Source organism: Callospermophilus lateralis, chromosome 8 (genome assembly GCF_048772815.1).
Source record: "Callospermophilus lateralis isolate mCalLat2 chromosome 8, mCalLat2.hap1, whole genome shotgun sequence".
In the NCBI taxonomy this organism is placed as follows: domain Eukaryota; kingdom Metazoa; phylum Chordata; class Mammalia; order Rodentia; family Sciuridae; genus Callospermophilus; species Callospermophilus lateralis.
The window spans coordinates 81,225,051-81,241,149 of NC_135312.1; the positions used below are offsets into that span (position 1 = coordinate 81,225,051).

The 16,099-nt window shown below is 36.5% G+C and overlaps 1 protein-coding gene across 12 annotated transcripts in view; it reads left to right on the forward strand.

The window, feature by feature from the left end:
- The window catches only part of Camk2d (calcium/calmodulin dependent protein kinase II delta), a 300,003-nt gene that overhangs the window by 227,907 nt on the left and 55,997 nt on the right, over positions 1-16,099 (forward strand). For all 12 annotated transcript variants that reach the window (XM_076864712.2, XM_076864709.2, XM_076864713.2 and 9 more), the window contains exon 8: positions 5,751-5,834. In XM_076864712.2, coding sequence (XP_076720827.1) covers positions 5,751-5,834 — 84 coding nt within the window. The remainder of the gene's footprint in view (positions 1-5,750; positions 5,835-16,099) is intronic.

Sequence of the window (16,099 nt, forward strand, 5' to 3'; positions counted from 1 at the left end):
GCAAATGTTTCTCTGTATCCCTATCATGCAGCATCTCCTAGGTATACATAGCTCCCAGGATCCTCTGTATCTTTCTAATCTGCCCCAGCTAGTTAATGGAAGTAGGTGACCTGGCAGCCTTCCCACATCTCCTTTTCCAGGAACCTAATTCAAGACCTTATTTTCTGCTGCTTGTCCTTTGTCAGGAGTTCTGTTATCCTGATAGCAATCTCTCCCAAGCTTAATGCCACCTTTTACATCAAGTGTCTCCATACCACAATTTCACTCCCAGTGGATTTAAAACCTTCAGACTTGTCATTTGGTCTGTCACGTTTTTGACATTGGAATAAGCTTGTCCTTGTTAACTGCATACTGAAAGAAGGCAAGACCTAGATGTAGTTCTGGAAATTGGAAATGCAGATATATAGCTATGTTCTGGGGAAAAGTATGGTCGGCACAGATAAGGAATATACAGTAATAAGAGTTAGGGGTTCAACAGGAAGTAGTGAGCTATCACAGAGATGGGCAAGGCAAAATTACTAGAGGTACTTAAATAAAAGGCCCTGACCCTCAAGGAGTTGAGGCTTTTGTGCCAATAATAATTACCACACAGGGTAAAAAGTAATTCACCACAAGCATGCAAGAGATGCCCTGGGAATACAGGTGAGGAAGTATGAAATTCCATCTCTGGGGAAAGCACTAATAATTGGGCTAACAACTATGGTTCTGTCCAAGATAAATGGGAAATTTGTCCACTGGAGCATGGGAGATAAAGGCATTACAAATGGGGGATCAGCATATGCAAATGCTTGGAGGACATGAAACTATTTTTCTATTACATTGATAACAAGAAGTTTGATTCAGCTAGATTAAGGGGTAGTTAATAAGGTGAGTGATTTTTTTTGCGGGGGCCGGGTCCCTTTCAAAGGTTTGATTTTTTAAAAAACTTAGAGGCTTCAGGGATCTGGTGAGAAATTTTTAATAAAGAAGAATGTAATTGAGTTTAAGTTATATAATAGTGATTTAGGTAGCAGTGTGGAGGATGATTAAGGATAGACTTTATTAGGCTAAAGAAGTCATTCATATTATGCATGCTGCCAGTTTGAACTAGGGTGGATATAGGACCAAGCAAATTCCCTGGAACAGACAGGGACTCTTTAGAAGAATCTGTTTAGAAGAAATGAAAGTCCCAGATATTGGGTTCAAAGACAGGATTCTAATCCTGTCTAGAGCAAAAGAGGAACCCACTTCATGAGAGACTTGTATGAGGCAGGATACCGAAATAGGAACTTAGGCCCAGGGATAGAATCACTGGGACTGGATGCAGGGCGATGATGATTGGATACCAGGAATAACACAGAGGCCTTTGTTATCATCAGCGCTGAGGCACAACATGAACCCCAGCAACACTGGCTTGATGACAAGAGTGTAGGAATTGTGTTCCCTACATCTCTGTGTTTTGTGTCCTCTGCTAGATCACATGTAGTTTAAGAGGACTTGGGGAGGTGGAGGATCTACTTTTTGAATCAGAATACCTGAACTTACATCCCAGCTCTGGTTCTTAATAGCTGAATGACATTGTTTAAGTCACTTAATTCTCTTGGGCCACTATCCTGTTTCTAAACGGCTATCATGAACACTCCTTCATGGTGCTGTTAGGAAACCAGTAAAGTAGTCCATGGGAATGCAGATAGGCAATAAATGATGTTCAGTACATTTTCAAAATAATCTTGGTATGGAACATTGTCATAGTGCTTTTGCCTATTCAATGGCAGTTGTTTAGTGAAACAGTGAACAAAAAACTGGGTATCAGTTCAGCAAATGCAATAGCATCCTAATAAAAGTACATGGATTTTCAAATTGTGACAACTCATTTCTAAAAGCAAGCTGGTCACAGAGAAACAGCAATGGATCAACAGGAAAATTTCCACTTTTTCATCAAGATGTGCTTTCAATAGTTAAGATCTTATTAATGTACCTGTAAAGACTTTTTAAACAGATGCATCTTAACTTTCAAGGAGATTTCACATTTTAGAAGTGTAGAAACTTTGTTTCCAAGTTTAAGAAAATATGCATTTTTTTTTCTCTCTCTCCTTCCCTCCCACTCTTCCCAAGTTCAAGTAAATCCTCATAGTAACTAAAAAAAGCACATGGTTTAGTAAAGTTCTTTTGAATATACTATTGATAGGTATATAGGGAATGGAGATGTTTTAATAAGCACGACTTGTTTTCATAGCTATTCATTATCTGCCATCATGGTCTCAATTTTGATTAATTTTATCTTTTAAAATGTAATATCCATATTTAGAGGAGGAAAAAAACCTTGTTATTTTAATTTAAAAAAAATAGCAAGTCTCTTTGTTATGTGTTAAGTCAGTTCTTCAGGCTTTCATATAAGTTTATCTGAAAAAACTCTAACTAGCCAAAAATGCTAGAACACCCTCTGTCACTACCTTTAATAAGATGGCAGAAGTTTTATCAAAGAGAATTAGCTAATACAGCCTGTTTCTCCTATGGAACTAGAAATAATATTTGCAATATATTTCTAACATTTGGCTGCTGCTAGAAAGAAATGAAAAGCAAAAACCAGGATATTTTACTTCCATCTTGCTTCTTGCTATTATATATCTTGTTTTAAATATTAAGGTTATTTTTTTAAATGGCAATAGGTTACAACGGATACATTTTCAACAGTGAGTAATTCTGTTTTCTCTTTGCTTTATATGTTTTGATATTCTTCTTGGTTTTTCTGAATAAAAAAAAATATGCTATCCCTAGAGAATACAATCTCTGATTAATTTCCCTGTTAATAGCATATATCATAATAATCCTGGATTCTTAAATGTTTAATCTCTCATTAAAGACAGCTTTATCGAAGAATGAAATTATGGCATTTACTGGTAAATGGATAGAACTGGAGACTATCATGCAAAGTGAAATAAGGCAATCCCAAAAAACCAAAGGTCAAATGTTCTCTCTGATATATGGATACTAATACACAATGTAAGGAGGAGGAATAGAAGTTGATTGGATTAGACAAAGGGGAATGAAGGGAGGGAAGGGGACATGGGAATAGGAAAGATAGTGGAATATACTCACATATAGTTACTTCTCTATCTTCTCTAGGGAGAATATCATTAATGTTTCCTGCTCTTGGCCATATAAATTACGAAAGACATACATTGAAGTTTACTAATTTTAGATAGTATAGATTATATATTAAAGTGTAGTTGAAATTCAAAATGAGAAAGGATCACTGAGAACTGTAGGCATCTAAAGAGAGTTCTAAGATAGAAATAATTTAGATCCACTCTATGTTAGAGAAAAAAAAATGGAATTCAAGAAATAGAAGTATCATCAAGAATGAGATTAAGAAGCTCATTCTCAAGAGACCTTGAAGGGATCAATCAAGTCATGTGTTCAGAAAAAGTATAAATCATGTTGGATGAGTGAGGGGAGCCAGATGAAAAGGGATCTCAAAATGTGCACCCAGGACATTGAATCCACACTGGACTTTGGCATGAATTTCTCATTGGATTCTCTTTGTGTCATGCACGTCTGAAGGAGGTGGGACAGGAATGGGGAGGGCAGGTATGGTATACCAGATGTGTTAGGAAGTCCTTTGCAATAATTGTGCCCATTCCTATCTTGTCGTGTGACTCTACATGACACCTTCAGGTAATTCTCAAAGCAGTGGAACCTTTGGTAATTCTCTTAGGTAGAAGAACCCTCAGTGGATTAGCAATGGTTTATTCAAAGCTCAAACTGAACATCCAGTTCTTGTCTGGGAGTCCCTTCTCATTATCCACCACATCTTCCCATCTTCCTCCAAACAAAGGAAGAGAAAAGTAATGGGAATTTTAAAATGGGGAAAGGGAGAAGTCCAAACATCATTTTCCTCATTTCCTAATCTTATTTTTCTCAGAGAAGTAATTGTGTTATATGTGTTCTTTTTTTTTTTTATACCTCTTTGCTTTCTGAATTTGTCACATAAATAAGGGTACTTTGCAATCCAATAAATATACAGTGTACTTCAACAGTAATCTGTATTTGAAGGAATTCCTGATTGTATATCCTTTTAAAAAGATATTTTCAGTTTTCATTAGTGTTTTTTGAGAAAACTTTTAAGTGAATGCCGGGTTTCTGTTCTCGCAACTAAAAGGCTCAGGGGTCACTCTAGTTAAACTGGGCTAACTGGGCTGCACGAAATAACCACACAAGAGACACAAATACCTATATCTTTGGGGTTGCTGTGACGGCTCCTCTGACCTTAAGGGTCCGCAGAAAGAGAGAGAGAGAGAGAGAGAGAGAGAGAGAGCAAGAGCACACGCTGACCCTTTTTATTGAGAAGAAGCTATTCAAATGAGGCAAGGGGTCAGGTTTCAGGGGGCTGAGTCTATCTTCATGATGTCCACTGTCAGCAGGTTGACTGACACCTGGGTAGGCCACACCCAAGGGCACAGTAAGAGGAGGGGACACACACAAGGCACTTCCATGGAAGAGTCTATCCTAAACAGGGCAAGGGGTTATATTACAAAGGAACAGGTGAGCATAGCTTCACCATGGGGCTGTAGCAAGACAACACCCATTTCTGTGACTGAGCGCCTCAGCACCCAGCTGGGGAGTGTAACTCAGTCACCTGTAAGGTTGGCCTCCCACAAGTGAAAATAATTATATTTCATGATTTTAAGATAACTTTTATTTGAAAAACTATAATTTCCAGAAATAAGAAATATTTTGCTCTATTTTAAAACTAGCTATAGATTTGTTGTTATGTTAGTGCACATTATTGAATTCTACACTGATTCATATTTGCTATCTAATCTCTATTACCAGATCTTCTTAACTTTAAAGTCTAGTTGGTACACATTCAATAGTGATACATTTGAATGTTCCTGAGTCTTCTCTTCAGTTGCTAGTTACAAATATACCCTGATATTTTATTAGTATATATTGAGCTCTTGGATATATTTTAGACTTATTTCTTTTCCTGATATATTTAGTTACTTTTAGTCCCATCTCTAGCCTCATTGCCCTACACCCACCCAATAGATTTTTGTATCCTTAGTTTCTGTGTTTTATATCCTTCTATTTTATAGGTGCCTTCTTCTCATAATACCATTATTTAGATATCATGATAACTATCATCATTTTCAGGGTCCTTATCCTATCTCCAGTTTTCTCCTTATTTGTTTACAGATTTATAACTCTCATATAAGTGATACAAGAACTACTAACCAAAAAGTGGCCTCAAGTATACAAGAATATGCAACACAGTAGATAGATTTCCACATCTGGATAAAAGATGTGTGTGTGTGTGTGTGTGTGTGTGTGTGTGTGTGTATTTTTTCCTCCAAATAAACTACAGGGCAGGATAGACTAGTGTTGATTACTTAGTATAAAGAAAAACTAGCCTGGTGCACTGGCACTCACCTGTAATCCCACAGCTCAGGAGGCTGAGACAGGAATTCAAAGCCAGCCTCAGCAACTTAGCAAAATTCTGTCTCTAAATAAAGTATAAAATGGGCCAGGGTTGTGCTTCAGTGGTTAAGTGCCCCTGGGTTCAATCCCTGGTACCACCATCCCCACCTCCCCACTAAAACAAAAGAAAAGAAAAACTAAACTAGTCTACATTACTTCAGGACTCTGGAAGTTTTGCTTCAAATGACAAACATATCATCTGATAAAGCCACTAAAAAGTTTTCTTAGTTTCCTATATCATATTGATTTTGTCATGTTAATACTAAATAATAAACATCTATTTTCCCTAGGTTTTGCTGGCACACCTGGATATCTTTCTCCAGAAGTTTTACGTAAAGATCCTTATGGAAAACCAGTGGATATGTGGGCATGTGGTAAGGAATCATATTTTCAAAAAAATATTGCATTATCCTCATGTCTTAATGATTGGGGGCTATTATAACAAACTATGAGAAACTGGATAGCTTAAACAGCCTATATATATTTCTTGTAGTTCTAGAGGCAAGGAAGGGCAAGATTGAGGTGCTGCAGATTCAAAGTCTGTGAGGACCTGCTTCTTGGTTTGTAAACAGCAATCTTTTGTGGGGGAAGATCTCATATGTTGAAAGGGATAATGGAGCTCTCCTGGGTTTCATTCCAAGGCACTAATTCCATTCATGAGGTCTTCAGACTACCAAAGGTACCACCTCCTAATACCATCACAGTATATGAATTTAGGGAGTCCCTAAATATTCATTCTCTGGTTTTAATTTAAAGTCGTATCTTTTACTTGAAGTTGATACTCTCCAATCATCAGTTCAGAATTTCTTAGGAGAGATTCTCAAACCTTTGCCTACAGCAATAAATCTGGAGATCTGATTAAAACTTCAGATTGCTGTTTTTCTGAAAACATGTTTGAGATGAGAACATTGACATTTTGAACAAGTTCTCAGGTGATACAAATGCGTAGGTCCTGAGCACACCTACCATAGGGGTCATGTGTTCATGCTCCCATCCTCCCAACAGATCCAACCAGCTCTTCCAACAAATGTCATGTTTCCCAAGAAGCCTGGCAAGGATAAAATAAATCTCAGAAAATAATGAAATTGGCATCCTCTGGGGACTGAGCTCTGTTTTAGGCCTTTATCAGCCAAATCTACTCCAAGAAGTGTCCTGTACAGACTCAAAAATATGTTACTGGCAGTATTTCCACTTAAGTTATATAATGGAATTTCTTCATTTCAGAATATATGAAAGACTGAAATAAAGGGATATGACAGGACACTCTGAAATAGTTTTCTACTAAGGTTATCAACACAAATTAGTCCTCTAAAGTTCTTGAGTTTCATTGCATCTGGTCTATAAGTAGGTATTTAACTACCATAGTTTGGCACTAGTGTGCTGTAGACAGATTTCATTTCCTTTGGTTTGTCAGCATGGAAGGAGTTGATTTTTTTTTTAAGTTGTTTCTAGATTCTGAAAATAACTTATTAGATTTGCTTTTAATTTTAAATAGAAAGAAAAGAAGTTCATCACGCCTACTTCACAGTGATAGATAATTCCATCCTGTATTTCTTATCAGTTTTATAGGCTTAGAAACAACAACTTAGTATTTAATCTTAAACTTGAGTTTTCAGAATTAGCTCCATGCCTATTAAGGCGGTTATGAGCAAAGAACTATATTATTAGTTACCACACCTGAGTTTTAAGTCTTTATACCTACTCTTCCTCTTTCTTTAATATCTCTGTGCTGGTTTCTTTACCTGTAAAATAATATTATCCAGTGGGAGGGTCAAATAAGGCACACTTTAAAGGAAAACATGTTGTAGCCTATAAAGCAATTTAAAAAGCAAACAGCCATTATTGTTCTAAAAGATTGGAAATGGCATGTGCTTTAAGGATAAGGTCTTAGGTGGGTCCAAGTTCTGCCTTTCTTCTGCCTACCTGAGTATCTGCTCAGCATGAACTCTCAAATGCCTTTGAGTTAGAGCACTGTTGCAAAATGTTGTTGTCCGAATCTAAGTGCTTATGGCAGATAGCTGGAATATTTTCCTTGCAATAAATTAGCTCCCCGCATGGGTCTGTTTCTGCTGACGACCTTAAAAAGCAGCAGAATGGCCCTATAGTCAGGCAGACAGTGATGGGTTTTGTGGAAGGTAGACTCATATTCTTAAACATATTTTAAAATGTGATAGAGCCATATTTCTGTGAAGGATAGAGGGGTGTAGTAGAATGTTGTGTTTGGACGCTGAATACTAAAGAGATAGAATGGTATGATTGATGAGTAATTAGGAGAAGGAGGACTGGCATCAGGGCATTTCATGGTTTTTCTTTGCCTGATTGTCTGAAGGTCATTTCCAGCCTCCCCTGACCTCCTCCTTTATCTCCTTGTTTTCCTAGTTTCCTTCCTATTTTCTCCCTGCTTTCCTCCTATCTGCCTCATGGGTAAGAGGGGTAGGGATAGTGGTGAAGAAAACACACTTGCTATATGACATAATTCAAGTTATTTAGTCTCTGCATTGCAGCTTCCTCTGATGAATGGAATAATATTTTCCCATAGGACTGCTAAGATTTATTTTAAGACAATGTGTTAGTTACCATTACTATTATTACTACAAAGTATTTCTTTAGAAATGAAGATTCTAGATAACTGACATTTCTCCTTAGTATAGACTTGAAAAACAAATTTTATTGGATGACTTAACATTGCCAGTATGATAATCAGCTGAATATTATGATGCTCTTAGCTGATTAACTGAAAACCAAATTTGCATTCCCTCCCCATTATCCTCCGTCTCTCTCTCTCTCTCTCTCTCTCTCTCTCTCTCTCTCTCTCTCTCTCTCTCTCCCTTCCCCTCTCTCTCTCTCTCTCTCTCTCTCTCTCTCTCTCTTACACACACACACACACACACACACACACTTTTTTAAATTATTATTTATTTTATTCTGTAAAAGATATTATTGTGGACAAATTTTACAGCTTTTGAACAAAATTCTGTTCACTCAAAGAATCTAAATAATTTTATTCTTCTATTTAAAACATTTTTTCACAATGTATAACTTTTATTGATATTGAAGAGTATTAGGTCCTTTAAAAGAAATATTAAAAAAAAAAAAACCTGATATCTTTGCACTAGGGATTGTTCCCTGGGTGCATAGCAGAATCGATGACACCTGTACATATGGAGCTACCCTGAGGTGACCTGAGCCCTGAGCCTGAATAGATCTGTGGTGAGCACAGATGCTGCATTTTTTATAACCTTTGATATATCATCAGTGCTTAGACCGACTGTCTTACCTTACTAAGCACACCATGTTCAATTTTAATATTACTTTGGTAAATTTGAATCCACTTGGTTTCTCAATTTTCTGTGCAAATACATTTCTATAATGTAGCTTCTGTATCTAATCTTTTTAAACAGTGAAGTATCATTTCATAATAGTATTTCATATCTGTGAAATGTGCGATCACTTACGGGATGGAATCTCTTGACTGGAAAAGGGTAGAAATCAAAGATTTCAACCCCCGTTTAGCTGTGGCCACACCTTTTGTTTTGCCCTTTTCTATTCTTACCTTTTTCTTCACAGTTTTCTGCAATCAGTGGGCCTCTTTGTGACAAGATCTAGTTAAAGTACATATTTGCAGCCAGTTCCCATTTTCTTTAAGGACAATGTGCTTCTCTAAATTGTGTGCCTAAAAATGTGCTGGGGATCACACATACTTACTATGGCATTTTAATTAGATTTTCTAATATCACATGTTTGGGGAAAATGGCTACTTTCTTATTCACTGCTATCAGTATGGAACTACTGTTTTATCATTTTATTATATGCCTTCTCACTCAGGTAACATGAAAATTATATTACATTAATTTTATTTATGAGATACCCTTGCTCATCACTGTTGTAGTCACCACCAAAGTAACGGGTATATTATTTGATTGCTTTTTAGGTTGTGGCTTACCCTGAGGGAAACTCTTTTTCAATCATCAGTCAGTACTTGCTGTTGCCAATTAGTCCTTCTTTTTAAGAGTAGACTTTGAGTTGTGTAGTAAGAAATGGCACAATTCAGATAACAAAAACAATCCACTTACCAGAGTGGCAGTCAGTCTTCTATGTGAATTAATCTATGAGCATTCATCATAGCAGGTTCTTTGTAATTTTGGCAGTTGACACAGAGCAAAGTGAAGCACGGCATCAATAAAGGAACTAAAAGAAGTCTGTACATTATTTTTATTAGAAACACGCAATTACCTGCACACAGGAAATCTCAAATGCCACCATTACCTTGCTTTTGTGATCTCACACAGAGTGTGATCTGACCTATACTTGATCTTTGAAAGTTGCTAGTCCATTACTGGAAAGTAAAGAATAGGCATTAATGTAGCAAGAACCTTGTTCCACAATTAACAATAGTAAATTGATTTTGATGGCTTTCTTGTATATGTAGTGCCCTCCACAATTCCATTGTGTGGTGAACAAATATTTATAGATGTCACTGGTTTTTAATAGAGCTCCTTGTACAATCTAGCTTAAAAAGGGAGAAAAGATGAAAGGCAGGCAGGAAGGAAAGCAAGCGGGAAGGAGAAGGCAGGAGGGTGAGAAGGAAGGAAGACAGGAAGGCTGTTCAGCCCACAAACAGGCCCCTCCCTCACACCACATAGGTTCTCTTACCACCTCTCTATCTTATTTAGCTATCACTCTGAATAGTTATGAGTGATAATAAATTAGCAACTGTGACTTTGGAATTTTATGGAAAACGTTTTTTCTTTTATGTTATAATAAATTTAGGTTCAGCAGTTGCATGATTTCTGAGGCTAGCCTTTTCATACTTCAATTGGAATAAGTCAATATTGGGTACGCCATAGGGAGGAATGAAGGAATTTTGGTTTGTGTAGAGGGGGAAAGGGGAGAGGTGCGGTTGTAGGGATGGAAAGGACAGTAGAAAGAGACAGACGTTATTACAGTATATACATGTATGATTACACTAGTGGAGTGACTCTGAACCATGTACAGCCAGAGGAAGGAGACGTTGTGCTCCATTTGTGTACTATATGTTAAAAGGTATTATACTGTAACATTAATTAATTAATTTAAAAAATATTGTATACTTTTATCATTTGGAAATCTCAAACCCACTGGGCAATTTGTTGCCACTTGGAGTTCTGTGATTCCCTTACACTGGGTCATCACAGGTTTGCCTCAGAATTTTAGAAAGGTTTTCTGCCTTCATTCTTCATCACTAGTATCTTCAACAGTCTTCAACTCCTGGGGCCTACTCCCAAACATAATCTTTACCAATATCCTTCTTTGCTGAACTTGTTATTGTCTTAAATCTCTCTAGATCTAGAATGTGTAGTCTCCCTAATTTGGTATTTTTTCAAACTGTGAACCACAGATCGCATTCTTCAAAGTAACCTGAAGTGCTTATTAAAAGTTCAACTTCTCCAGGTGCGGTGACGCATGCTTGTAATCCAAGTGGCTCTGGAAGCTGAGGCAAGAGGATCATAGGTTCAAAGTCAGCCTCAGCAAAAGGGAGGCACTAAGCAATTCAGTAAGACCCTGTCTCTAAATCAAATATAAAATAGGGCTGGGGATGTGGCTCAGTGGTTGAGAGCCCCTGAGTTCAATTCCCAGTACTGTGATCTACCCCAAAACTATTGAATAAAATTCTCTTGGATCATATGATCCAGCAGTTACACTGCTAAGTACATATTCAAATAATTTAAAGCAGAACCTTAAAGAAATATTTGCACACCTGTGTTTCTAATAGCATTGTTCACAATAGCCAGTGGGTAGAAGCAAGCAAATGTCCATCAACAGATGAATGGAGTAAAGAAAATATGGTATATACAGACAGTAGAATATTTTCAGTCTTAAAAATAAAGGAATTTTTTTCACATACTACAACAAAGATGAACTCCCAGGACATTATACTAAACAAAATAGGTCAATAGCAAGAAAGCAAATACTGTATGATACCATTCATACAACATATCTGAAAGAGTCAAGTTCATAGAAACAGGAAGTAGAAAGGACTGAGAGGAAGGGGGATTCATATTTAGTGGGTATAGGGTTTCAGTGTTGCAAGAAAAAAATAAGTTCTGGAGATCTGCTTCAACACACTGTGAATGTACTTAACCCTCCTGAAGTATACACTTAAAAAGTATACATATATCTTATATATAATTTAATGCTTTATATTTAAATTTAATGTTATGTGGGTTTTTTTGTGTTTTGTTTTTTTACAGTAGAAAACCAAAAATGATTCTCTGGATTGAGGTTCAGAAATTTTCATTTTAATAAGTTTTCTGACGTATACCAACTTTGAGCAGCACTACCCCAGCTAGTTGCAACTTCTTTTAGGGAAGCAGATTTTGAGGCTCACAGTATGGCAGAAGTTGCAAACAGATGGTACCGTAGTTAGGTTAGGCTGCTCTAATGAGGTAGCATAGACTGGGAGGCTTATCAACAACTAGTTACAGTTGCTGGAAATCTAAGATAAGGGTGCCCAAATGGCGGGATCTGGTTCTGGTGAAGGCCTTTTATGAGGTTACAAATGGCCACCATCTGATAGTGTCCTCATGTGGCAATAAGAGGCATAGCTGACTCTCCGACCTCTTCTTATAAGGTCACTAACCCCATTCATGAGAATTATGACCCTCATGGCCAATTGCCTCCAAACACCATACCTGCAATTACCATCATGTTGGAATTAGGGGTTAACCGTATGAATTTTGAGGGTACACAAACATTTAGTCCGATGCAGGTGATCCACAGATTTCATGGCCAGATGTTTGAACCTGTTATTTTGGGAGGCATTCATATTTATAATTTATTATCAGAAGATTTCTCTAAAAATAATCACTTTCTGACTTCTATAAAATAAGCAAAAGAACAGATGACATGATGTTTTTGTTATTATATAGTAGCTTTACCTGTCAGACAAATGGACACACCTCTTGCCCTGGTTCCCTCCCCATCGAATGCACAATACAGATCAGGCATTTAACTCAACCTCAACAGAAGGCCTGGCAGTTTGCCACTCTTACACCATGATGTACATACTTTCAACATCTGAAAAATGGTTTCCTGTCCTGCTGGCCTTGGTATTCTAGCCCCTTGCTCTACCGTCATTGGTCTTTAGGTGATAGAATGCTAGTTGAGCACTTTCCTTATTTGAATTGTATGGTGATTTTTTTCCTTATCATATTGCAAGATAAGAAACAGCCACACTTGTCACTTATATAGTTAATTGTGAATCTCCAAACTCCACATGCATTTTACATGTTGACTCACAATGTACCCTTTTATTTACCAAGGGTAAGTAGATATCTTGATTAGGTTATTATATTCTTTCCACTAACTGAGTTTTTCAGCATTTCTTCTTCATCTCTTCTTTCTTAAGATCAGCCTTTAAAACGTTCAATGATTAGTGTGATCGTAGGTTTAACTGTTTTTCTAACATTAGCTTTTATTAAAATCAGGTTTGAATGTCCTTGATAATGTAGTTTTTCTGCCTAATCAGTAATCAGTGCTTCTCCAAACTCTTATTAATCAAACACCTCTAATATCTCCCAAGCACAAATTTATTCAGGAAATAATAAAAACTGGTTTTTAAATATTATGTGGAACCAGCTGTGTCAAAAGTAGTTTTTTAACTATTTGTTGTGGAAAATTTGCAATACACAAAAGGAAAGAAAAGTATAATGAACTGATGACTGATTTTGTTTCACCTAAACCCCCACTTATTCATCCATCTCAAGATGGCTTCATTGAAATCCAAAGGTCATATCAATACATATATTTTTAAAATGAGTCTTTTAAAAGTACGACAATAATACTAACTATTAAATTTTATTTATTTATTTATTTATTTATTTTCCGTGGTGCTGGGGATTGAACCTAGGGCCTCATGCATATTAGGCAAGTACTGTTTCACTAAACTACATCCTCAGTTCCACTAATTTTTTAAAAAAAATTAATAATAATTGCTTAACATCATCAGATATTTTACAGTTTTTTCTGTTTGCCCTCTTGTGCCACAGTTTTGTTGCTGGTGTGGTCTCCAGTCTCCTAGATCTCTTTTAATTTACAGATTCCACTCCTCTCTCTTGCCACTCTTCTCATTTCTCGATTATTTGTTGAAGAAGCCTATAGTCCCCACAGCACACGAAGTGCCCAACTTTGATCTCTACATGCTATTTACCACTGAAAGGAACTGTAACTTCTTGTAGTAGTGGCCGATTCCAAGTGTGGATCATAAAGAGTATAAAATGGCACAGGGGCATCCTGTTATACCAGAAGCAAAGGAAACCATTAAAAGCCACTGGGTTTGTATTAACAGAACCCAGAAGGTTACCTGAGGAAGCTTCAACTGATCAGAGACAGGACAAGGAGGATCACTAAGCAAAAGAAGCGTAACTAATTGAACCACATCAAAAAGTTTAGATCCATGAGTTTATAATGATAACCACAATTCAAGAGGAGTCTGATCTGTGGGGGGTTTTAGGGAGTCAGTGAATTATTTTGAAAACTGGTTAATACATGGGAAAATAAATAAATCTCTATCCTTTCCTACAGGAACTGCACCTCAGCTTAAACAAGCAGTTGATCAGGTTTTGCTTTGTTTACTTTAAAGAAGCTAGGACAGAATTAGAAATGTCATAATTTTGCAACCTCTAATGAAATATGTAGGCAGTGATTATCAGAAGCAGCTAAGGTTATGAGAGACACCCAGTATTTGAGGGGGTCATATCACCCCCTGATATGTTTTTGTAAGACAAAAACAAAAATTGTACTGCCCTAGTGACATAGGAAGAGGAAAAAAAGCTGGGTTGGTTTTTTTTGTTTTTGTTTTTTATCTTTTTTTTACTCTAACAAGGGAGAATGAGGTTAAATATAAAGGTTATAGAAAAAGGTAAATCGGAATTTTACTGTCAAGGCAAAGACTCCCAAAAACAACAAACACTTTTAAATAACCACTTGTTAAAATACACAGCAAATAGGAAAATGTGGTGTCAGGAAACATTTAAGGCAGAACCAAATGGACCTCTTCACTAGTAACTTGATGTTTCTCAGATGACACAAAATGTTAAATTTAGTCCCCATTCATGTATGTAAAGTGGCTGAGGGAATTTTTAGGCCATTAACTGGCTCAAGTAGTAAAGTTTCTGAAACTCTCAGCCTCATTTTTTCATGAAATGAAAATGAATATAGTATGAAAATTAATATAGTAACAGTGTCTCCCACAAGGCACTGTACAAGGATTAAATGAGGTAATGCATTAAAACATATCTAACTACTCAGAAAAGGTTACCTGCAATAAACATATTAATATTGTACTATCATTATGCTACAATTCTCATAGTTAATCTGAAACTTCAACAAACAGAACTACAAGAGAGCATAATTCTGGCCTAGGATTCTAGTCTAATAAGCGAGTAGATAGAAGCTTAGGGAACAGAGTTTTTTGAAAGAGGCATTAACAATTTCACATCAGCCTATTCAATAGTGCCTTTGCTTTTTTTCTTTTTTCTTTTTTAGTCTTCTGTCCAAAAAAGTGACTTTTAATTCTAATGCTTATACTATTGTTTTATTTATGGTTACATTTTGCATAGAAACTCATCATTCAAATAATTAAATTGTGGGTATCTTTGTATGCATTGGCTGCTCTTCTCAGGGCATGGGCCCTCAATGAGCTTCCCCTTCCCAGGGAAATCTACGTCAACTATCAACTGCAGTCAGTTTAGAAGAATGAGCAGCCTGAGTTCAGAATGCAGAAATGTCTCAGCTGTGAGTCTGTTTAATAATTTTATAACAACCCAACTCTTCTGATTATTAGGAAAATGTCCAGATTCAACACAAACAATTGTCATTGAAAAACAAATTTTCTTCTTCACCCCTGAACTGTAGGTGAGACTAAAACTACCCAGGTTTAGCTTCTTTTCTACTCACACTTTGGGAATATAAACACAGACAGTCATCATCATCATGGTAATCATTGTCACTTGATTATATCTATTACACCTGAAAATAAAAAGTATATGAAAATAAATATAAATGGATATATATTAAGTCTATAATGTAGTAAAGATGGAAAAATTAGTTTTAGGTTACAAAGATGAGATAGCAATATATCTTAATTTTCTTCACTGTGCTTTTTTAAAAAACAACTCCACTCTGGTAAAGTAACTTTTAGTATTGATTTTAAAATGTAAGTACTTTTTTTAAAAAATTAAGAATATTGTATAAAATGTTTGACTCTGTGTTAGTCAGCTTTTCATCCCTATAAGAAAATGCCTGAGGTAAGTTATAGAGAAAAGTTTTATTTTGCTCCGATTTCAGAGGTTCCAGACCAGGATCAATTGGCTCTGTTGCTTTTGGTCTGGTGACATGGCAGTACATTATGGTGGGAGCACAAGGCACAGCAAAACCACTTACCCCATGGACAGGGAGCAAAAGAGGAAGAGGAAGGAGCAAGGTCCTACAATACCCTTTAAGGGCATGCCCCCAATTACCTAAAGACACCCCACTATCCTTACCTCTCAACTATTCTACCACCTCCTAATAGCACCTCACTAGGGACCAAATTCTTAATACATGATACTTTGGGGGACATTCAAAATCCAAACTATAGCATTCTATTAATGATTCATGT